Source organism: Mauremys reevesii, linkage group 21, assembly GCF_016161935.1.
Source record: "Mauremys reevesii isolate NIE-2019 linkage group 21, ASM1616193v1, whole genome shotgun sequence".
In the NCBI taxonomy this organism is placed as follows: Eukaryota; Metazoa; Chordata; order Testudines; family Geoemydidae; genus Mauremys; species Mauremys reevesii.
This window is the reverse complement of record NC_052643.1, coordinates 3,680,033-3,705,328: the sequence shown is the minus strand read 5'-3', so window position 1 is coordinate 3,705,328 and position 25,296 is coordinate 3,680,033. Positions and strand designations below refer to the sequence as shown.

Below are 25,296 nucleotides of genomic sequence, written 5' to 3'. Positions count from 1 at the left end.
CTGGACTGTGAGGAGGGAGGAGTGCAATGCTGCCAGTAGAGAGGAGCCAGGAGGTTGATAAGAATGTGTTGGCAGTATCTGGGGGGCGCATGGGAAAGAGTTTTGCGACAGTGGCTGCAGGGGAGGGTGGGTGCGGAGCTGCTCGGTTTGAAGAGCTAATATTGCCTGGAGCGTGTCCACTTGACGCTCCATAACTGTTAGGAGCTGCTCTGTGGCTTCTTTCTGGCGTGCTCTGTTCTCCTTTCGGTCCTCCTCGCTGTCCTGTCACTCTTTCAATTCCTGTTTCTCGGCGGCCGAATGCATCATAACCTCATGCAGAAAGTCCTCCTTAGTTCTTCTTGGACACTTCCTAATTCTGTGCAGCCATTTTGCCGCCGATAAGGGAGGCTGGTCTCCCAAGATCATCTCTGTGAAGTTTAAATGCAACATTTTACAGAAGCAGTATTGTTTGCAACACAGACAACACTGATTCAGTGCTTTAAAACACAGCCAGTACTCTCACACTTGTCACTAACTGGCTGACCCCAGGCAAGCACACATGAGCCACAGGACTCCCAAAATGGTGAGTAGCCGCAGGGGCAGGGGACATCACTCTTCCCGGACCCTGCTGTACACTGGGCACGTGGCTGTTGGGGAGAGCCTGGTAATCATTCCTGTCTCCACATTTTCCACAGGCTGTGTTCATTATGGAAAATATCTCGCTGCTGAGGGTGAGCAGGGAATCAAGGGAGGGTCTTCTCCAAGCCTGCGGCTATGTGGCCAGCCTGTGTGCAGCAATGGTCCCATCTCTCTCCTCTCCCCCCCCAGTCACGGCAAAGTGGCACAGGAAAGTTACCGTTAATGGGGCAAGAAACAAAGCAGCTCTGCCGAGGAACCTGCAGCAGCGGATTGCCCAGTATCTCCATGAGCGTTTCCTGGAGATCTGAGGGAGATTCCTGTGAAGTGAGGGAGTCTATCAACAGCCTGTTCCGCCGCTCAGACTAGGCATGCCGTGGGAGACAGGCCTGCTTCCTGCAACCCTCCTGCCCCAACAACTCGCTTCAGCAATTCCCAAAATCAGATCCACTTACCAGGGGCCTCCTCGCCTGTTTGCGCTTTGCCAAGCTCTGACTGCTGTGACTGGCTAGGCTCCTCCAGGGTAGAAAAGCGCTCCTGGCTGCATGCGTCTGAGTCATCCTCTGCCTCTGGGTCCCCCTGCCCCTCTTCATCCAAGATTTCCTCCTCCTGGATCAGTCAACTCTCAACTGGCACATGAGCCAACGAAGTATCCACGGGGCCTTCGCAGTGGAGGTGGGGTCGCCACCAAGGATCGCGTCCAGTTCTTTGTAGAACCAACAGCTTGTGGGCGCAGCACCGGAGCGGCGGTTTGCCTCCCGTGCCTTGTGATAGGCGTTCTTTAGCTCCTTCACTTTTACCCTACACTGCTGTGTGTCCCGGTCATGGCTTCTTTCTATCATGCATCGTGAAATCTGTCCGTAGGTATCATAATTTCTACAGCTGGAGTGCAGCTGGGACTGCACAGCTTCCTCTCTCCAAATGCTGATGAGGTCCAGCAGCTCGGCATTGCTCCAAGCGGGGGATCACCTGGTGCATGGAACAGGCGTCGTCACCTGGAAAGATGCGCTGAGACCACTGCACGCATCACCGAGCAAACAGGAAGGGGACTTTCAAATTTGGAAAGGAATGTACGGGGTTGGGATGACGGTTGGTCACCCGAGGGCAGGGCAGTAGAGTTCAAACCAATGACCAGAGAGGCGAGAACTGGCATTGTGGGACACCTCCCAGAGGCTAATTGCAGTGCTGTAATCACCACGGTGTCTACATTGGCACTGCAGCACTGTAGCCCCAGTGCAGTCAGGGTGGCTTTTTTTATAGCCCTGCAACTGCGCAGTTTTTGCGCCCGAAGTGACTTGGTAGTGTGCACACCTTGGGAGTTACAGCGCTCAAAGCTGCTTTAGTGCGCAGAAACTTGCCAGTGTCGACAGGGCCTAAGTCTATTGAGAGACCTGGCGAGAATGTTAATATAGAATATGATGCATTTTAAGGGGGTGTTTTTGTTTGACAAGATAATTAAGGAACAGTGCTCTCCATCTTGGAAAATAAGGGCATAGCTACCTGGCTTTGGTACCTAGGACAGCTAGGGTTATGTAGTAAAGAATTCACATAGGAAAGTGATAAGACAGAAACACCCTTTCATCTGTGGGTGAACACTTTTCACAAAATGATCACTTTATCTGACCTCTCAGTCCGTCTTCTCAAAGGAAATCGAGCCTGGGAGCTTAAATTCATAACTTTGCCAGGCGAATCACGGACTGAATAGAGACACTGGATTTATGGCTTATTACAGGGCTGGCCAAACTGCAGTTTTACAGTTAAAGTGCAGCTTGCGGACTCTTTTTCCCCCACCCACCCCATTCTCCAGCTACGAGACTGGGGGAAGCTAGGAAGTTCTGCCTTGCAACCGGAGGATGGGGCTAGAGCAGGCCTGCACAACATGCGGCCCCTGGGGGCTCGCTGTGCGGCGTGCGGGTAAGCGGCGGGGTGGGGCTGCTGGGTTCACCCCCTGCCCGGGGGGGGGCCCTGCCTCACAGCCCCACGTGCTGTGCTCCAACCAACCTAACAGCCAGAACCGCACGTGTCTCCATCTCCCGCTCCCCTCGCCTGGCGTACAGCAGGTGCATCGCTTCCGGGGCCCGCTGAGGCGGGAAGCGCTGGGCACGAGGCAGAGCTGGTAAGTGCCGAGCGAGTGGAGGGGTGTCCAGTCTGGACTCGAGCCGCAGCTCGGGGGAGGAGGAAGAGGGGAACTGGGTCAACCCCCCAACTTGCCCTTTAGTTGGGGGGGGAGGGGGCGGCTACTGCATTGGTTGGTCCTAGGGTGGCCTCCGTAGTGATTGGGGAGGGAGTGGGTGGGGGTTTGAACTGTCTTTGGGCAGCCAGGAAATCCCCAGGGGAGAGGTGTGTGTGTGTGTGTGTGTGTGTGTGTCTTGCACCTGTCCTGCCCCGACTGCTGCCCCCTTCCCTGGTCCAGGGACCTTCCCCGGCCCCTATTACATTGCTAGCTCCAGTATCTGCTGTGCAGGGAGGGGGCCTGGCAGCACCCCGTGACTGAGCAGGGCCAGCAAACCCTGGCAAAAATCTGGGGAAGAGCACATGACCCCATGTGCCCCCCCACATCACCTCTGGCTTCTGCTCAGTGTGGAGGGGTTCTTGGGACTTTAGCCACGCGGCGTGGTGTGGCTCAGGGCTTCTGCTGGAGAGGGGCTGAAGCCCCAAGCCCCTTCAGGTGTCTCCCATGTGGCTGAAGCCCTGGCAGGCACACCCTGGCTCTCGAACTTCTGAAGATTGTCGTATGCAGCTCGGAGGGTCAATAAGTTTGGCCACCCTGGCTTATTACAACAATCTGTAGCCCACTAGCAACCTCCCCCCGCCCTTCTTTTCCCCCCTGTAACTGGAGGGGATGGTGAAATTTGTTTTAACTACTTATGCTGAACAGTCTGTTCCACTTTGTAGTTAGCTGTGACACTCTGAGTCCCTTTCCCAGACCTGAAGAGCTCTGTGAAAGCATCTCTCCCCTGGTCCAATGAAAGTTATTACCTCATTCACCTTGTCTCTTACTAAAGCTTGGCAGCAATACAAATCATATGGACTAGCTTAGAAGTGAGTGTGTTGAATGTGCGATTCTCAGCTAATCTGAGGGCTTGTCTACACTACGCAGCTTTTAGCGACAAGGCTGTGTCGGCACTGCCTTGTCGCTAAGAGTCAGCGTGTGTGAATGCTGTCGGTCTGTCCTGCCCCACGAGTGGCAAAATGTTTGTTTGTCTTTCGGCGGGGGAGGGTTAAGTACCTGTGAAAGACAAAAGTTTTGTTGACAACGTTGCAGTGTAGACAAGCCCCAACTGAGCTTTGAGGGGACAGGGTTTTTTATTCTTTCAGGAACAGGTCCACTTGACTGGATAATCATTTTACAGCAATTTTGCTGTAGGTTTACTTTGGTCTGTGATACTTCTAGACTACTTGGTGTTTTTTTAAAGGACTATAACAAGTATTTTCTGTACTGTGAGAAAATTCCCTAATTTTATCAAAAATGTGGGGGAGATAATTTTAACTGGTTTTTTTTTGTCTCCTTTTTAGGTGCGTGTTACTATGATGCTAATCAGTCAATGTATGTGTTTGGTGGCTGCACCCAGAGCAGTTGCAATGCTGCATTCAATGACCTCTGGAGACTTGACCTCAACAGCAAAGAGTGGATCCGGCCTCTGGCATCAGGTGAGAGGTGACGGATGTTAAAGACCTTTGGTTGCTCTTATTCTTATTCCTTACAGTGAACTACCCAAAGTTGTACCTAAGGGCTTGCAGCGCTGCAGCAACAGTGGTTGCAGCAGCAGGTGCAGCAAAGCGCTGCACGCTGCTCTAGCTTCTGTGCGCAAAGCCCCCCCCAGCTGGGCCAGCCAGCCAGCGCGGCAGCCCCCTCCCCACAGGGGCTGGAGTAGGGACTGGCGCTGGAGCGCTTTCTCGCGTTTCTGGCGCTGCTGACTGACTTAGCGCTCGCGCTTCAAGCAGCGCTGCGCGCGGGGCGCGCAGGCTGAAAGTTTAAGTGTAGCCATAGCCTTAGTGTCTTCCCTATAGGGCCACACAGCTTGATACTTACAGCTTCTTTAGCTGAATGCTTTTTAGGTTATATCTGATGGTAAATGCAGAGTATTTTGGTGTCCTTCCGTCCAGAGAACTGTACTACGGAGCAAGTACCACGAATGCCTTTTCTGTGGGCTAGCAAACTGTTTAATGCTAGTTTGTGCTATGTAGAATGAGTGACATTTAGGTGAAGTTGTGAGAGCCTGGGTTGATAGAAAGTATCAGGGGGTAGCCGTGTTAGTCTGTATCCACAAAAACAAGGAGGAGTCTAGTGGCACTGTAAAAACTAACATTTATTTCGTCATAAGCTTTCGTGGGTAAAAAACCCTCACTTCTTCAGATGCATTTTATGCATCTTATCCACAAAAGCTTATGCCCAAATAAACCTGTTAGTCTTTAAGGTGCCACCGGACACCTTGTTGTTTTTTTTGGGTTGATAGAAGTAATTGTCCCAGTGCTGAGAGCTTTGAATAACTTTGGTGGTTGCCAGTTCAGTTATTTGGAAGAGTGGATAAAACATGTCTCAGCTGGTTACCCACAGCAACCAGGAGCGTGGGAAACAGGTACTCATGCAATCCCCATATTGTGAGCTAGAGCAGAAAAGGGCTAAAAGTTATTTCCCACAGTAGTTTTAAACATTAAAAATCTGTTTAAACATGTTTTTTCCATATAACTCGGATTTAAGTTGCAAAAGTGTAACAACTGCAGAAGTAGACAGCTCTTTGAAATTAAATGAGATGGAAAGTACATGAAATAGAATTTATTTCAATGTGAGGTGCCCTGCTATAATGAAGGAAGCCAATGGGAGAACAGCGTTCTCACTACTTATTTGTGTTATCTTAGTGCCTAGCATTGCCCTAGTCATGGATCAGAACTCCATTGTGCTAGGGCAGTGGTTCTCAAACTTTTGTACTGGTGACCCCTTTCACATAGCAAACCTCTTAGTGCGACCTCCCTTATAAATTAAAAACACTTATTTATGTATTTAACACTATTATAAATGCTGGAGACAAAGCAGGGTTTGGGGTGGAGGCTGACAGCTCGTGACCCCCAGTAATAAACTCGTGACTCCCTGAGGGGTCCCAACCCCCAGTTTGGGACCCCCTGTGCTAGGGTCTATTCAGACACCGAAGAAAGATGACCACTACCCTTAGTATCTTTCATGCTCACCCTGGAGAGTTGGGTGCAGATGATATTAACAATGTGTTTTTCTTTAATCTCAAAATCCAATGTCTTGTATCTAAGGGTTAAAAATAAGCATGTAGTGAGCGCTAAGACTTGAGCTCAAAGTGTATAAAGGTTTGAGTTAGGCTGTCTACACTAGTACTTTTGTCAGTCAGGGTGTGGAAAAAAAAAACAAACCACCCCCTGACCGACATAAGTTTCACTGACTAAAGCACTATGTCAGTGGGAGATGCTCTCCCGCCGACATAGCTACCGCTGTTCATTGGGAGTGGTTTAATTATGCCGACAGAAGAGCGGCTACACAGGAGATGTTACTGGTTTGTAGTGTAGACATAGCCTTAGTGAGGAGAAGACATGGCTGTTCCAAGATTGCAGTCATGAGGGTTTTTATGGGAATGATTTTAAGACCATTCTCACAATTCAAAAGGGGGAACTGATGAAAATGTCAAGATTGTTTTTGAGGCTCAAATTGCTGATTTAAGAAGTTCTTGTATTTGAAGGTCTGGGAGATCTGATCTGTCTCTGATAACTAATCCTTGCAGGCGCTCAGATGGTGATGGGCAATCTAATCAAACTCAGGGTTTTTTCAGTCTTCTTACAGTGCAGTAACTTAACATGTGCATGATCAGGCTTTGACTTATTCTCTTCTTCCTCTCCTGTTGTTGCAATGCTGTCCCACCCTGAATGTGTTTAATCTTGTGAGGAGTGGGGAAGACGATGCAACTGGCAGTGGTTCTTCATTGAGGCTGAATGTAGTATATGGCCTGCAGTTTGTTTTTATTTAAAAAATGTTCTGATTGTGTTTAATGACTCCAGATGCTAGCACCCAGATCTGCATCTAGATCCCTCTGGCCATAATGTGTACAGAAAAATGTGCACTGTGCTAACAAATAGCGCTCTTAAAGAGCAAGTCCTGTGGGAATATGTCAGAGTTAAGTCCCATGGGAAGATCCCCTGAGGAAATATTTCTGCATGCTGTCATCAGCACATGTGCCCAGATCAGATCGCAACTGAATCTTCAGACAAGGAGTCTAACTAAACAGAGCACGTTTCTCCATCTGTCTTCAGATGAGATGACTCACCCATGCTAGTGCTTCTGGTGGTTTCTTGCACATAGCAATTGCCTTTTGATGTCCTTGCCACAGCATTCTCTACTGCCTGGGAAAAAGAGTAGGAAATTGGAGAGGCAAAAGCAGAAAAACAGAGTAAGGACATTAAATTCAGACAAGTCCTTGAATGAGTAAAAGGAAATGACATTTAAGGCACATGTGGAATTCACTGAATCTTGAGGCAGAGGTAAATGAAGCAGGTGGGCTTTAAAAGGAGAACTAATTTTATTAACACTTGGTTCTGCACAGGGAAATTAAATCTCATGCTTCAGTGTAAACTATCTGCCTACAGGGAATAGGAAAGGAATCCCAACTCCCTGTCTTTCAGATCCAATATTACACATTTAACTTGCGACACATTATGGGGTGAGATTTAATCTAGAGGCAGGGCCTCTGCAGGAGGCCAGATACTAGATGTGGCAAAGGTTGTGATCTGATATGGCAAATTTGTGTGCTTATTTAGAATGAGTGTCTCTTAGGTAGTGAGAAACTGCTTATGTCTTGAAGAAATTTTGGTACTGTACAATTGATGGCTAAGTGGACAATGGAATTGCTTCCAGAGGTAGTTCAAAGTATGTACACCTTTAATTAGCATATATTAAGATCCAGCTGGTCCTTAAGGAAGATGCATGAAACATGCTTAGTTTAGTTTAGTGTCTATGGAATCTGTTTTTTCCATTTGGAGGAAGTACAAGGAGCTATCTTGATCCCATTCCATGGGCTCAGGAATCAGTTATTTGATATTTCCCATATTCCATCTTATCTCTGCCTCTTGGACAGCTGTTTTGTTGAGAGAGTGAGGAAGACCTGGCTGTTGCTCCTTAAAGCAAGCTGAAGTGTGTTGACTGAGTGCCAGGCTGAATGCTTTGGCATCTGCCCAATCTAAGGATTTTAAAATGAGCTGAGAAAGGTCTTAATGCCAGTCACATCCCTACTGCCAGAATTCCATAAATGGATCACACTGGCTGCAGGTGAAGGGCTTACTCGTTCATACCTGTTATCTTCATTTTGTTTTTATCCTTTGGGGGAATTAGACTAAATGGCAACCCGGTTGGGTACAGCATCTCCCAACTGAGATATTGTGCTTAAGCGAGCAGTAAATATTTAGCTTTCAAAGAAAACAATTGGCCAGTGCTTGCTTTCTCTCAAAGACATAGGGAGGAGTGAAATAATGCCTTCTGGCTTAAAGGAAACCCCCCATTGTTGAGATTTCAGAATACTCTGTTTATATCTGTAACCAAGGCAGTGTCTTTTTTTTTTTAAATTAACAATGTAGTTTACATTAATAGAGCTAAAAGATGAATACCCTGTAGCAGGTTTTGAAACAGAGCAAAGGGGAGCCTCTCTAACCTTTACTCCCTTGCACTCTTCTGGCCACATCCCTATCCCAGCAACCTGCAGTTTCCACTTCTCCATGCAAATCTGTATTGGGCAGATGTGAGTGGTGTGTTTAGAGGTGTTTGATAGCCAGGCTCATTGGGAGGCTTGCATGCAAGCTCACCACCAACTGGAGGGGGGAGAGCCAGGGCCAGAGAGGGAGACAAATGCATGCGGTAGCCTGCAACAGCTGCAGTGGAAGGGAGTTCAGAAAGGACACCTGGAGGTTTGGTTTAAGGAGGAAAACAGGTCAGCCAGGCTTGGAGGATTTACCAGTATTCAGGGCTGAGCTCAGGCTGGGCTCCCTAGTTGAGGCTGTAGGCGTTAATGTTGTATGTGGGATCTCTGGAATATGTAGAATGTGCCTGGCCAGTGTGAAATGCACTAAATAGGATTCTTTCCTTCTGGGTGCCTAGAAACCACGACAGGACACAGGTGCTGGGAGCCTGCCTTAGCCAAGAGAGTGAACTGTGCCCTCTCAAGACAGGGGAAAGGGAGTTGGGGAAAGTGTTTACATCAGTGGTGCCCAACCTTATTACACAGGAGGGCCACATAAACCTAAGCACAACCTTGTGTGGGCCAAGCAGATTCTACATATTTCAATAAGATTTAAAGTCACCAGTGTTGGCTTATATTTTACATTCAGCTTGTTTGGTATGTCTTTAGATAGGTTGTTCTATGTACAGTATTGTCTGTTTACACACTTCTGTAAACTAAAATGATGTAAACGTGATGACAACGCTAATGAATCAGCTGTTAGTACAATGGGTTGGAGTAGGCTGCAGGCCTTATGAAATGCTCTGGTGGGCTGTAGGTTGGGCACCCCGGTTTACATTAATCAGTCCACCCGGGTGTAGCAATAGATCATTGTTGGATAAATAGGCATAAGAGTGTATCCCCAAAGAGTTGTCATTCTGGTTAATCTTTGCCAAAGGAACTCCTCGATCATCTACATTTTCCTCTGGTCTCTTTTCCCATTCAGTTCATATGTTTATACAGGTGAGTCTCATCTTACGCGGGGGTTCTGTTCTGCAGTTAGCACGTAAAGCGAAAACCACGTATAGTCAAAATTACATTGAGTTGAATGGCGGGCAGAATCGCCCGCACTACAGGTACAGTAGTAAAATTGTTATTTTTCTTTTTGTTTTTGCTGACCACATAAAGCTGAAATCGCGCATGTTAAATGCATGTAAGATGCGACAGACCTGTATTCCTCTGGAGCTCTGCACTTGGTTCCTGTGTGCTTAGGCCTTGTGTCAAACCTGAAAATACTCTTCCTGACTGGGTAGAGGAAGGTCTACTACGGCATAGTCCACAGTAGATTGTCAGGATGCCCCTGTTCACTAGTGGGGGGAAGGGGGGTTGAGGGAGGACACAGGGATCAGATTTTAGAACCCAGGTGTTTATCTTAGCATCACAACCATGACAACATACCAACTGGTTCCCCAAAATGATAAAATCCCAGGAATAACCATGACATGAAGTCCAAATGCTGTTCCCCATTGGTTCTGCCTCATCAGCTCATTCTTAGCTAAGCAGCCACTGCCTCCTTCCTTGGTGCTGTCTTCCCAACAGCTACCTGGGGAGGAAAGCTGTCTGTTTCACAGTTCCCAAACTCCTCCCTTTCTTCAGCTTGCTGTGCCATGAAAAGTGCCCACTGGGCAATGGCCTTCCCTTCCCCCTCCGATATCAGAAGGGTTCAGTAGACTCATGGTTTGCTGTGAACATGCATACTAAGCCCCTTCCAGTCAGAGCAGAGGGTAAAACTTTCCAGAACCTGTTTTCCTGTCCCTATACCAGGCCATCCCAGCCTGCTGTCACTGGGGCAGTGGGAGCCTTCTCTTCCTCAGCTCACGGATTCACTCTTGGGGCCCTAACAAAACATAAACAAGGGAAAACTAATTCTAGCTTTTTAAAAGCACTGACCCCTTCCTTATTCCCCAGAGACAGCTTGTCTTGTCACAGGACCCTTTTTATAGGTCCAGCTCCTTTGGGAAGGAACATTCCTACCCTGGTCGTCATGCTTTAGCCAAAAATGTGATGAGCAGAAAGTTTTCACTTTAAAAGCTTTATCTAGAATATTCTGGGTGGTATATACTTTTCTTAAGTAACGCAGTGCTTGTATCGGATGATCGCGCCAGCAGCTGGCTTTATTAACCTTATTCCTTTTGTCTGTGACTCTCTCCTTCCCTTGATTACCCTTGGGGATTTTTGTTTCACTGCGCATGTGCAGAATTCATGGCCCCCACAGATTTCTTTGCTTCCCCGCAGAAAAATAGCTTCTGATGGGGAAGCAAAGGGAAACTGCAAGAGGGGTTATATGCCCCTCCCTGGCAGTGCAGGCAGGTCAGTTTGGGCGCCTGGAACAGCTGGTAGAGAGACAAATCACCATTGGGACGGGAGGCTGGGCATTCATGTGCATGAGAGAAGGAGACACTGTCTCGCTCGCTATTGCAGCACCCTCTGTGTGGAGGGGCAGGGTTTTGCGGTGTTTCTGGGGAGGTAGGCAGGCTCTCTCCTCTCAGGCAGAGCAGAATGTAGCCGCTTGCCTGCTTAGTGAATTGTTCCCATTGTTCTTAGTGAATTCCCCCAGGAGTATAAAACAGGTGTAAAAATGATAAGACTCCTTTACATTGCCAGAGTGGTGTAAAGGAGTCTTTTATTGTAAAGGACAGTGTGGCCTTATAAATGCTTATGGTGCTTTAGTGATTAGAACTGGTCTAAATTTTTGGACTGAAAACATTTCCTATCAAAATGTGCTCTATGACCTGTTTGCTACTGACCACCTTGGAGATGGTCAGTAGCCAATATAACTTGAGTTTGAGTCCCCAGCCCTCACTTGCTCTTCAGTGGCCTATGATATAACACTGAGCATATGGCTGCATATATTTTTTGACTAGTAACCAGAAGTAAAGGATCTATACCAGCTACATTACTGAGGGGGTTGGGGATTTCCTTTGATGCGTCCCCACCCCCATTCTTCATCCATTATATTGTTTAAATAAATTACCAAAATAATTGAAACCAGCATGATTATATTGCATTATTTTAACAAATAAAATATGCAGAATTTTAAAATATTGTGCACAGAATTTTTAATTTTGGGCGCAGAATTCCCCCAGGAGTCCTTGATGCATGTTTCCCCTCCCCAGCCTCTACATGGTGTCTGCTTGTGTGTGTGTCGGTGATGAGAGCACAATGAATGCTGAATGCGCTTATTTAGGTGAATGTTCTACTGATCAGTAGGATGCTGAACATTCTCACCTAATGGCAAACGCAGGGTTCACCAGACCTTAGCCACTTGAGTTTTAGGATCACAATTCCCCTCTTTAACTGAAGTGGAAAGATGCACTTGATGTTGATTCAGTAAAGCTAAAAGGCTGTGAATGAGCTAGGATAGATGCTCTTGCCATCTGTCCAACATTCTGCTCTTAGATGCAGTCTTTCTGGTGTTGGAAGGCTGCATTTGCTGCGGCATGATAGAGCAAGAAAGTTGGCCTTCACTCATTTTTGTACTGTCATTAGCCTTTGAGTTCCGTGGTGTAACCTTGACAAAGCAGCCCAAAAGACTCAGGCCGAGCAAAAGTTCCGCTTTTATAGCGCTCATGAAACAGTGAGAGATGTTGCTAAGAGATGGTAGTGAGTTTTTGTAGCAGCATCAACTGATTAAATCTGGCAAGATTCGAACATGAGCTTCCGTGTTCAGAGTTCTGTCACAGATGGTTGTCCCTTCTGTAGCTGGGGATGAGGCATAATCCAACTGAAAGAAATGGCCTATTCCTGAAACCTTTGGGTGCTAACAAAAATCAGTCATGGACCTGAACTGCAGTGCACTAGAGACTGCAGGCATTAAAAGCAGACACCTGGAATCTATTAACTTTTATCCTATTATGGCTATGAAGTAATGGACAGCGATACCTTCCTCAAATCATGGTATACGTGAGCACCACTTGAGTGGGCCCATAGCAGTCACATTTGGCTTCAGAAGGGCTCTGAGGTAGCTGGAACGTTATAGCCTGAGCAGTGCAGCTTTCTGGGGGCCCCTGTGGCATGGGGCCCCAGGCAATTGCCGTGATTGCTCTCCCTAATGCCACCCTGGGTTTTACATGCAGAAAACCAGTTATTGTGGCACAGGTGGGCTGTGGAGTTTTTATAGCATGTTGAGGGGGGGCCTAGGAAAGAAAAAGGTTGAGAATCTCTGGTCTAAAGTACTCTAAAGCCAGGCCATAGCAGGAGGCGTGCAAGGAGCACACAGAAGAAGCTGACTGTGCCGGTCAAAACCTAGGAAGGATCACTGAGTAGTCATTTAATTTTGGCCTCAGCTGCTGTCTTTAGCCATCAAATAGTTCAGTATAGAATGTTTTAAAATGAAACACAGTTGGAATTTTTGGTGCTGAGTAGTATTTATTCTGGATGTAAACGTTTTACAGTAGAAAACCAGGATTAAAGTCAGACCTGAATTACAGTGCAGCTTTAAAAAAAAACCAACTTAGCAAGAGAGAGGAGGAGAATGCTCTTGGATGTGAGTTGGTAACCCTTCCCTCATCAGACATGAAGACACTGAACATACTCTGGAACAGGGCACTAGGACTGCAGGGTCTGTTGGTATTTTTGCCCAACCTGTTTGCTCTGAGTTAGTTTTTCTGCTCTGTTCCCTCCATTTACTAGTTGTATAGAACATGAATCATGCGTTCACTATTGAGGCACTTGTAGAGCAACATTACATAACTTCCCTTTCCAGCGACTGTTTCAGCGTTTGGCCCGGGGGTTACTAGATCTCATTTGAACCCATGTGTGTTCTTAGTAGACTGGTATACTACCAACTGTCACTGTGGCTGAATTAATACACGTATCTGATTATTGTGTGCCCCGAGGTAAATCCAGTCTTAATATAATTCTTTCATATGTCTAGGTCTGTGACGGAGCGATTCTGGCGGGGACCCAGCCTGACCAACCAAATCCCAACCAATTGCCAAATCAGAATCAAACACAGCAACAGGGCAAAGGCAGCCCACTCTGCAACCAAAAACCCAACCCAAACCAAAAAAACTAACACAAAACACACACCCAACCACACCCAACACACCACAACACACACAAGCAATTTCCCCCCAGTCTCAGTCTCCCACCATGCACACATGATGGTGATGAATGAATGATGAAACCCAAAAAACCAATAACAAAAAAAAAAAAAACCCACCTCAATCCCAAAGGACCAACCCAGACCCAGGATCATATACACACATCACATCTTCTAAACAAATCTGAATCTAATTGTTGCCAATTTAAAATCTAAAAAAAAAAAAAAAAGAGAAAAAGAAGAGAGGAGAGGAAAAGAAAAAAATAATGGAAAATAAACAGCATACAGTTCAGGCTTGCAGCAGTGCAGCAGCAGAGCTGCAGCAAAAAAAGTTTGAGTCTCTTCTTCTCTTCCCCCCATCCCATGGGGATGGAGTCCCCTGTCAGTCCTGTTGTCAGTCAGTCCAAGCAAAGTCCTCAGTCAGAAGGTCAGAAGCAGGATTGAAGAGGAGATGGAGATGATGCCTTATCCAGGTTTTTTCAGGTGTAATCCCTCACTTGTCCTCACGAAAGAAACTTACAAAAAAAATGCAGTTGCATGGACAACAGCACTCAGTTTTGCACTGAGTCACAGGCGTGTCGTCTCGTCTCTCTGGGTGGGTCAGGTAGCTGATGGCTGATGGCTAATGGGCAAGCCAGCCAAGCCAGCTGACACATCAGCTTCAGCTTGGTTTGGGACACTTCCAGCAGAGATAGCATAAATATACAAACACACAGACCAATATATATACTTATACTTAAAAAAAAAAATGATACACACACACACAGCACACAGCATATAACCAGCAACCCAGAACCTGGTCTTAGACACCTTATATGACCCCCTTTACTTAGGATTTGGTGCCACCACAGGACCTTGGTTGCAACCCATGTTCTATATGGTTCCCATTTATATCAATAACGTCACAAGGTCTGTTTTTTTTCTTCCCATAGTAGTTCAGTGGTTCTCAACCTTTGGTGGTACGCAGAGGTCTTCCAAGGGGTACATCAACTCCTCTAGATACGTGCCTAGTTTTACAACAGGCTACATAAAAAGTACTAGTGAAGACAGTACAAACTCCAATTTCATACACTGACTTGTTTATACTGCTTTATAGACTAGACACTGAAATGGAACGACAACATTTATATTCCAATTGATTTATTTTAGAATTATATGGCAAAAATGAGAGCAATTTTTCAGTAATAGTGTGCTGTGACACTTTTATGCCTGATTTTGTAGGCAAGTCATATTTAAGTGAGCTGAAATTTAGGGGTACATAAGACAAATCAGGCTCCTGAAAAGGGGTACAGTAGTCTGGAAAGGTTGAGAGAGACTGCTAGAGTTGATCTTTCATGCTGCCTGCCTTCTGACACGTCACCACATTATAGCCTTTAATACATAGTATGTCTGACATGAGTTTTGCCCTTGAAATTAAATGTATTGGACACATCTCATTGTCTACCACTTTCAACAAACTCAAACGGATTGTAAAAAGATTCTTCAGTGGCACTGCAGTGGTCCTCTTGGGTGCCATAGTGGGCTGTGCAGGAAAAAAGACCTTTTAAAAATGATAGGCTGCGTTGGGAAAACCATGGGAATGGGTATGAGCGAAAGCATCTCTGAAGAGGGTTTCTGGTGACTAGAGAAATATGGTTATAATTTTACATTTTATTATAGCACTTCATCCTGGGAGGATCCCAAAGCAGTTTTATAAATAACAGCATCACTGAAATTCCCCACCACATCGCTGGTGCAGGGCAGCATCTGACTGCCCAGCAGTAGTAGAGAGTGAATTTTGACCAAGGACACGAGATCCTTGCTTTCCAAATAGAACAGACAGAAGCTTGTTCATAGCCTCCAAATGTAGCAAACTGCAAGATACTTGGGCATTTTTGAAAATTGTACCCTGAGTCCCATTTTTAGAAGGCACTTAAAAGCCTAAATCTCATTGAAAGTCACTGGGACATAGGAGCCTAAGCCACTTGTATATTTGACTTGAATTCCTAAACTGCTTTGCTTTTGAAATTGTAACCCTTAATTGATGTGCTTCAGGAGAATAAAGGCCTGGATTGACCCTGCAAGACTCAGTCTGTGGTTCCATGAAGTTCAGGTATTCTGAACCAGATGCACACATACCCCCTTGGCAGGTTGGCTGTTAGTTTGCTGTCTCCATTTGTGCAGTTGTGGAAAATGTCTTTAATGGAATTTTTTTATTTAAATTATGGAAAATTTCAAGGCTGAGGGATGGGAAATCAGCACTTGCAAGTTTGCCAGAACTGCTACTTTTCATGTTCCAAATGAATTCATCCATGCAGTGCCCGTGTGTGCAGGAGCAGAGGGAGAGCCCCTGGGAGGTTAATCAATCACTATTTGTGCTCAGAAAGGGTGTGCCATATTGGAGATTAGACGCTTAATCTAAGGGCAGGTCTACACTACAGCAGGGATCGACACTCTGAGATGGATCCACCGGCAGTCGATTTAGCAGCTCTAGTAAAGACCTTCCAAATTGACTGCAGATTGCTCTCCAGTTGACCCCTATACTCTACCCCTGAAAAGAAGAATAAGGTAAATCGATGAGAGATTTTCTCCCATCGACCCCTCCATGGTGTAGACCCCGCGGTAACTCGACCGAAGGTAGGTTGACACCAGCTATGTTCACTTAACTGGAGTTGCATAGCATAGGTTGACTTACCATGGTAGTGTAGACCTCGCCAAAGTGTTTTGTTTCACAACACAGATCTGTCCTCTCTTGACTTTCAAATCCTTCTCCATTTCCCTACTCTGGCCTTTTCTTTGTTTGCAGTTAGCCTGTGAAAGATTTAGTTTTCCTCTGTCTCATGAATGAAAAGAGAGCAATTAGTGCTACTTTTCAACCCAGATGAAAGCAGAGCTAACTGCTTCATCTGAGGATGGATCCTCCATCCTTCCTATCCAGACAAGGTCCTGGGAATACCTGTATTCTGATAGAGTACCATTCCCTTTTGGAAGGCAGTGAATATGGCATTCCATAAGGCCATGTTGGGAAGTGAACTGCTTCCTCTGAGGCCAACAGAGGTCATATGTGCTGCAGTCCCTAATATTATTGTGTGAATGGTCATGGTAATAAAGGGATGAACGATGGAAAAATTGTGCCAAAGTAGGGAATGTGTTCCCTGCCTCCACAGTTTGCAGGCATAAACCCAGCATGAGTTCTATAACCATCTGTTAGGGATCCAGAGACCTCAGGCTTCCTATGCTGTTGAGCTGTCAGGCCAATTTATGACTATATCTTCACGGCAAAAACAGGTTGTGCTTACACTGAGACAAGCCAGGCACAGGTAGTTTTTTACCTTAACGTAGCTTGTCAATGTCAACCCCATGTCCCTAGTATGAGGGATAGTTTATCTCACTGGAGCTAGTCAAGGTATCCCCCATGCTGGGGACATAGGGGTGATGTTGACAAGCTACATTAAGGTAAAAACTATCTGTGCCTTGTCTCCACTGGGATTTTACATAGAGCTCTCGATCTCGATGTGAAAACCCGCTGCTTTTGTAGTGAAGACATGATCTTAACTCTGTTAATTTTTAATCTGATATAATTGTTTCTTCCTGCCAGCAACTTAATTTAATGCCCTGAAATGACTTTCCCGTATGAAAAGGATTGTGACTCTTGAAGTTGCTTTCTCTCTTTTGGGGGACCTTAAAAACACTGACGTCTTTCAGAGAAATTTATGACTTCTCTGCTTCTGTCACAGTGCCAGCTTCTCTCCCCACCCACCCAGTCCTCCCACTCTGCTCATGCCTGGGAGCCACAGTGCCTGGCTGCAGTGTGCCCTTTGACCCAGCCTGCATTGTTTGAATTCTCCTTATCAGTGTCGCTGAGCAGGTTTCCAGAGCACTCCAAATCATTTCAGTTACAGGAATAACAGAAGTGATATTTGTAGGCCCTGTGTGAGCTTGTCATAGAGTACATGAAGTCACCCTACGATTTTCATTTGGTTCTCTCCTTGACCCTTACGACTTCAGAGCGGGGAGAGTGTTTAGAATGCTGTCAGCCCTAAGAAAGAAAATGCACCTCTGGTCCTCATTGCTTTCTTCTGCTCCATCCATTATGCTGAAGTGCACATGGTACTTCATGCCTGAAGTGCAAGATGAAGGAAGAAATCCCTTCTCTGAATAGGTTAGTCTATGCAAATAAGAACAGGACAGAACCATTAATGGCTAACCGTCTTTATAGCTGGAGTGCCATTGCTGCATGCAGAGGGCTCCCTCAGCCAGCTCTTTAGCTGGGAGTTGAGCTCCCTCATTACTGGTGCAGCTGATTGGGATGAGCTCTGATCTCATTCCTGTTTTGCCACAGTGCCAAATGCTCATTCATCTGGTGCATCTCCTTCGTCAGCTGCCCGCTCTGCACTGGCTGCGTGGCGTCAGTAGAGAAACAGCTCAATTTCTGCTCCCATTGCCGCTCTTTGCTGCTTTTGAGGAGATGGTCTCTTTAGGATATGCGGTCTTGTGACCACCAGGAAGAGGTGTTGGTAAATGGAACGGGCATTCCATCTTTTATTCCTCAACACGGCGCATCGATTCCATAATGTGCTGAACTCCAACAGTCTACAACAGTCTCTGCTCTAAGCGGCTTAGACCTGTATGCAGATCGCTATCTGCTTTTGCCAACCAGCACACTGTAAGGGCATGCAACAGTACATGCTTCCTATAGTGTGGACTGTGGCGTTAGGGAAATAGTGTTCACTTCACAGTTATGATGTGTGCTAGTTATTGGAGCTCCTTGCCACTGGCAGTGTAGGCTTGTGTGGTAGGAATGTTTGTTGATTTGTTTAGCAGGACTTGCCCAGATGAAAAGAAAATGTGACAGCAACCAGAGGAAACGAGGAGGGAAATTGTTCAAAAGGAATCAAACGTTTTAAGCAGTCTTCTGTTTTTCCTGGTGGTTTGGGATTTCAAGGTTTTCTCCAAACCACCAGGATGCAGAGAGGGAATCAAAGTGGTCAGTGCATTGGAACAGGTTCAAGTCCTGGTAGAGCTGATTTAGCCCTTCGTCCGAGAGTAGATGCGTTGAGTTCCATGCGGTGTACTGGGTAGGTCTTTCAGATGAGATCTCAAAAACGGGGAACCTGTCTGCCCTGTGGGCATTGGATCCCAGGACACTTTTTGTAAGACGAGGGACTTGCCCCAGTGCTCTTCATGTGGGTGGGGGAAATTCTCCTTCCCTCCACTGTACAGTGTGGTTTGCACTGATTTGCACTCTGCACCCCAGAGGAGGCTGCATATACATATGTATATAATGTAAGGTGCTGCTTTTCCTTTAGGATGAAACTTCCTGTGTAAATATTGTATAATATATGTTGGGAGACTTCAACCTAAACACCCCAGTGGTTTTGTGTAAATCATCTCAATCACTGTGATAGCTTACAGAGTCTATATTTTTCCATAGGGTCTTTCCACTTGTGTCCCTCACATCAGATCACCCTTTCCTCTTAGCTGCTCTCCCCTCGTATCTCTTCCCTTACGGAGAGGGTATTGAGTGCACACAAGTAACTGATTGATTGGATTTTAACAAAGGAAAACGTTAGAAGCTGGAAGAAGCTTCCTACCTGATGGCAACAATTGTAGGGACCAGCAAATGTGTATGCATGGGAATGAGGTGGCTTAGGCATTCCAAAGAATACTTTGCTGGTTAGGGACAACACTTAGAAGTTAGTCTTTAATCAGTATTTGTAATTTAATTTTTCAAAAGAAATACTCCAGTGCTCAAATCAGTGCCAGCACCGCTTCAGTATCAAACAAGCATGCTCGTTCCATGGGGAAAGGCAGTTTTGACAAGGAGAAGGATTCTGGGTTACAGTCTCGTGGATAAGTGTTGTTAATGAGAATTATTTCAAAAATACATTTGTTTTAAGTGTTCAGCAAAATACCTACACTGTTTATCCCTGTGGAAACTAGCAATCGTGTGCCTTTTTGTAAGAGTCCTTTCAGTTCATCCTGTGCACAGGCAGAGGCTAATTTTCATGAGAAACTGCATTCACCTACCTGCATGTTCTCAGCGAATGAAATAGTAAATGCAAAGAAACAGATGCCTCAAACTCCTTTATTGACCACCAGAATTATTCATGTTTCTGGGAGGTGGTTTACATTACCAGAAACCCTCAGTGTGAATTTTCAAGCAGCTGACCCTGCAGAGCTGCTGATTCCCTTCCCCAGCGTTCATTTAGTGCAGCAAAAGTAATTTTGGAAATCTCTCCTTGTATTCAGCATCTTATCTTTATTTCTGGAACAATCTTTGCTTTTATTTCCTTAGAAACGTATACAAAAAAACAGACAGCCCCTCCATAAGACTTTATCAATGTGGTTGTAGTAGGAAGGAATGAAAAATAACTTGTTGCTTTAACCTTCTCAGATTTAGATTCTGACAGACAAGGTCCCTGGGCATGAATCCCTCCTGAGAGTAATATAAGAATTTTTCCCACTATTCCCTTTACAGGCCTTCTTGTCAGAAAGAGAATGGTGTAAGGAATTTTTCATTACTCCTTTCTTCCCCGTTTTCTCCAAGTTAGCATGTAAAGATAGCTGTGAACAGGAAAAGGAGGGTGACCATTAGGGGTTTGTGGAGCTTTGTGTAATGTGTGCTCATTTAAAACATGAACTCCGGTTACATGAAAACATGGAAAATATTGCTGACAAGCATTTTATACCAAAATTGGGGAAAACTATTTGTGTTCATGTTAGTAAATAATGGGACCAAGCTATTCAAAAATAAGTACCTAAAGTTAGGTTCCTAAGTCCTTATTTAGACCCTAAACCCATGGCCTTATTTTTAACAGTGCTGAGCACCCAGTAGTTGCTATTGACTTTGCTGAGAACTTCTAAGTCAGGGGTAGGCAACCTATGGCACAGGCGCCGAAGGCGGCACGCGAGCTGATTTTCAATGGCACTCACACTGCCTGGGTCCTGGCCACCAGTCCAGGGGGCTCTGCATTTTAATTTAATTTTAAATGAAGGTTCTTAAACAGTTAAAAAACCCTTATTTACTTTACATGTAACAATAGTTTAGTTCTATATTATAGACTTATAGAAAGAGACCTTCTAAAAACGTTAAAATGTATTACTGGCACGTGAAACCTTAAATTAGAGTGAATAAATGAAGACTCGGCACACCACTTCCGAAAGGTTGCCAACCTCTGTTCTAAGTGCTCAGCACTTCTGAAAATCAGCCACTTGGGAGCCTACCTTTGGACACCTATGTTTTGGAAATCATAGCCGAGTCCTCCACACGAAATCGCTACATTATGCAGCTTTCTAAGAGGCTCCTCTTGGAACACTTTGCTTTTTGTTGGTCTCAAAGTCTGTAACCTTAATCCTTCTTGATTTAGAAGAATAAATTTAAAAAAGTGTCTTGCATGCAACCTTAAATGTTTATATGTGCTATCTGTGTCTTAATTCAGTGGGCTGCTATTTGTTATCTCTAATGGATTGCCCTGGGAAGAAAGCAGATCAACCTGGCAGATCGGACCAGTGTCCCAGCATGGTGTTAGGATCAGTGTACTCAAGGAAGCTGTCTTTCAGCTGAAAAATGAAGCTCGGGCCTTGACCAATGTGGCATTTTTAACCTGATTAGAAGCATTATCCCTGGGTTCTTGGCCAGATTCTCACCCTGATAAACTGCCTAAATTCCCCATGCAATTTTATTTGCGTACTGTGTTCATTTCCTCTTCTAAACTGTTACATGGTGTTGTTTTTAGATACCTTTATCCCACCCCAGAGGCGGCTGTGCTTTAGTGGGAGAATGAAGTGATACCAATAGGTATTATGCTTATAGTACAGACGTTTTGTTGAGAATTAATTTGCCAACATTTGTAAAGCATACGGAGATCGTCAGGTGAAAGGGATTAAAGAATTGCAGCATGTTCTAAAATTCTGTGGCCTAATGTTTACTGTGGACTGCAGAGACACCTATTGGTAGGAGTAGAATAGATCATTTAAAATAATCATACTGCTAAATGTGCTTTACTATTGTCTGATTTTGCTCCATGAAGTTAAAGCCCTTATCGTGCCTCTGTATTAGTGATACTTCCTAATGTTGGTTGAATAGGTACATTTTCTCTATGTTCATGTGTGTATTAATTGGGTTTTTTGGGGGGTGCCCTTATGCCATAGACTATGGTTGTCCCAGCATATTATAGAAAAGTCACATTATGATCATGATGAAATTGGCAAAATTAACAAATGCTCATGGGTCACATGCAAAGAAAAATACCCTTTTTCAATAAAAGTAGTTAAGATTAATTATACTAGTATGCCTTTAACCAGTGTAAAAAATTAAATGCTAATAAGTAGTAGTGTTTTCAAATAAAAAATATATTTACAGATCAGTATTATACCTTTAAAGAAATACAGTAGACTGTTCTGTACTTTCGGTCACTTAGAAGGGGTCTGTTTAAATTGTTTGAATTTTTCATCCTTAGTTATTTTAGTTTAAAAACATTTCAGTTTTTAACTTGTCCATCATCAAACTTAGAAAACAATCATTAGATCTGATGCATCCAGAATGAAAAAGCACGAGCCTAAATCAGCTATTTTTGCTTGCAGCCCAAAAGTGAATTTTTGCATATGGAAAAATTCAAAGGGCTTTATCTTCAACAGTTTCCCAGAATAGAGGGAAAAAGTGCATTTCATGTTTTAAGAGAACTTAAAGCAAAAAAAAAGCATTTAGCAATTTTTTTTGCTAAAAGATATGTTGCCACCCACATCATTTTTTAGGGGGCGGGGCAATTGGTTTTAACAGTAAGATTTACAGATGTGAACCAAATGTAAAAATTGTATCCAGCCTTGGATCCTGAAATTCCCACACTCCAGCATGTAGTGTTTGTTTTTGGAGCTTTTTGCTAGGGCCTGTCTCCAGGTACATCTGACCTGTACATGCTGTGATTCCCACTTTCTTGCATCCCTCCTCCCAACACTTATTTTCATCCATTCTAATGAAAGTGCAGAGCACCAGATCCAGAAGAACATTTGGAGTCCCCCAGTTTCAAACAAACAGCTGTTTGTTTCAGTGACAAGAAGTTGAAAGAACCATCATGTCTTTCTTTAGCATCATGCTATAGGTAATTAGTGAACAAGCTTATTTGAATATGCAGTCAAACAGGATGTTCTTAAGGAAATACAATGTGATGGTTGAGATGCTCATATGATACAAAGCCATGAAATTTAATTTCATTGGTTCCCACTGCAGCTATAACTCAGCTACATTGCACGTAAATGATTCCCTTTAACGTCTCTGATTTTATTGACATGGACTGAAAGAGCCAAGAGATTTCGCTCATTGCTGTAAAATACACTCAAGTCAACAATTCCTGTACAGAGGGCTTTAAACGTGCTGCATCATGCCAGGGATTGTATAGCTCATGCAGCCTGTGCAATCGTGTGTGCTGGAAAATCCAGCTATGCATGTAGAGCCATTGCTCTCCCCGGCTCAGTTTTTGGTTTAAGTGTCTGTACATGTGCTGTGGAAAGGCGCTTCACTTAGTGTAAAAATGTAAACCGCAATATTTTGTTGATGGGTATTTTGTGTGTAATAGTTCTTCCTCCCAAAAGGAAATGCTCCTTTTGACATGGTGAATAAAACAGAGTCGCTAACTAGCAGTGCTGTTTAATGGGATGCTTGCAGAGCAGAGAACAGATTGACTGCACTCATCTGCTCAGCCGTACGCACCCAACCCCCTTCCCACCAATTATTTTTATATGAGCACTTTGTCGTATAATAAAGCAATTTCCATTTTCTCCATGTGCATCCTTAAGGGAAGATGAGCAGCAGAAGCTGATCAGCTGGTCCCCAGTCCCCCCAATCAGAGCTCTTTAATTAGCCCCAGCATTGCTTTGTGTAGTGTTTTCACTATTACTCAAATCACTTGAATCCTGCAGAGTACAATATTGGGCAGAAAAAACATGGCAATTAAGCAAAGCATTGCAGTAAAGGATGGTTTTCTGGCTGGCTTTCTGCTTCTACACGTGAGTTAAAAGAGAGCTTAAAACGATACTGATCTCAGGGAATTTAATTCATGCTTTGCTACTAGCTGTCAGGTTGCTTGTGTTTATATGGAATACTTAGTGACTGCTTACTAAGGCTTACTCAGTGCTTTGTTGGAATATTACTGACAAGGGGCAAAGACAAGCGAGTTATCTTACGGTGCTCATCCCAGACTAGTGCTGAAAAAACCCTTTTCCCCACTCCATCACACATTCTGTGTGTGCTGCGTGTTACAGAACAACTAGTTTACACCTGCCTTAGATGACAACTTGGGGCGGGGGGGAATCCGGGGTTCTGTTTACACTAGCGCTCTCTTGCTGTCACTGCCCCAAATGATATTGCAACTGTGGGAACATTCCTGACAAATGTTAGTGTAACAACGCTCATGAATCCAATTATACACGGCTCAGAGGGAGTCAGTCAGAACCTCTAGTAACGACTGTCAGTAGTTTTCTGTTCCCATGGGACAGTAGAATTGTGACACTCTCGAGATCTTCCGAGACAGAAGCAAGTGCTGTCAGTTTCATTGGAAAGCTTGGGAATCTCCCCTTTCCAGTGGGATAGAACCTATTTTCCTAGTTCTGCACATAGGGTGGCAAGATATCAGACCATAAATCCTTCACTGGAGACGGTCTGAATATTCCTGGGCCTTGGGCTAGGGTAACTTTTTCGCGGGGTTGGGATGAGTGAGAGAGAGGAAGCCTTTCCCTGAATAAGCAGCAGTTTTTTAATGTTGAGAGGTGTGCTGCATATTTATTTAGTAAGATCATCTTGAGTGCCTCAGTTTGCTTTGTAGCAAATGACCAGTTAGGAGCTTGGGAAAGGTTTTCTCTTTCGCTTTTGTACTATAAAGATACTTGGGATTTCATGTACTGCTAGTTGTGTGCCAGGTGCCTTAGACACATTAGACAGGATCCCTGCCCTGAAAAGCTTATGGTTGAAATGGGTTTTGACTATATTGTGAAGTCACAATTCAGGACTTGTTTAATTCTTTGTATATTAAACTAAATTCCCATGTGAGATGCTCCAGAGGGCACATCTCTCTCCTTTGTGGGAAGCCTGGGAGCAGGAGGAGCAAATTAATGGGGTTCCCCCCCAAACTCGGATTACAAGGGGCATTGAATGGCTCTACAAAGGAGAAACTGAACAATGCTTTCTTGACTCTTCCTTTAGGGTCTTTGTGTTGAGAAGGCCCAGTCTAGGCTAGTAGTAAATTCATGTCTTTTGGGACCATTCAGAATCTCAATGTTTGCCTAGTTTTGAATGTCTCAGGACAGAAACAGGAAGGGTGATTATCCGGCACTGGTACAAGGGAGTTGAATATTTTGTATTACATTATTTCCCAGACCTTGTAGTTTAAGACTGAGTTGGAACTGTGGTTTATCAGTACCCTCAAGGAACATTGTGGAGATTTCCTCTTGACTTTCCTTCTCCTAGCACTTGCCCCGTATTATTTCCTAATTCTGATGCATATGTTGTGATCGCCAGGAAACCTTGTTCCCTGCCAGCCACTTTGCTTTCTGACCTCTGAACTGCTGCTATCCAAGGCTCAGACACCTCATGTTGTCGGTTGTTAGACCCCCACTCAGCAAACTGCTTGGGAAAGGCTTTTGAAGAACAAAATGTGGCAAGGAGTTTTCTCTTCCTTAATCTTTTGATAGGACTTATGGATATCAAACTGCTCAAGGCCTCATGATGTAGTGAATTATGTTGAATGCAGCACACCTGTCCTTGGGACCAAGTTATGCCCCATATTAATGAAGTTCCATGTGCTAGGATCTAAGATCTGGCTTAAGTATTGTCACTGCAAACCCAGCAGTCAGAATTAGTGCAATGGATTTCTTTGTTTGACAAGTAGTATTGGAGAACAGGAGTTCTGAATTCTTTGTTTTCCAGGGAATGTGCATTAT

General features: G+C 44.7%; 1 protein-coding gene across 1 annotated transcript in view; it reads left to right on the top strand.

Moving 5' to 3' along the window:
• The window catches only part of FBXO42 (F-box protein 42), a 91,603-nt gene that overhangs the window by 53,186 nt on the left and 13,121 nt on the right, over window positions 1-25,296 (top strand). The window contains exon 4 of the mRNA XM_039508578.1: window positions 4,132-4,266. Coding sequence (XP_039364512.1) covers window positions 4,132-4,266 — 135 coding nt within the window. The remainder of the gene's footprint in view (window positions 1-4,131; window positions 4,267-25,296) is intronic.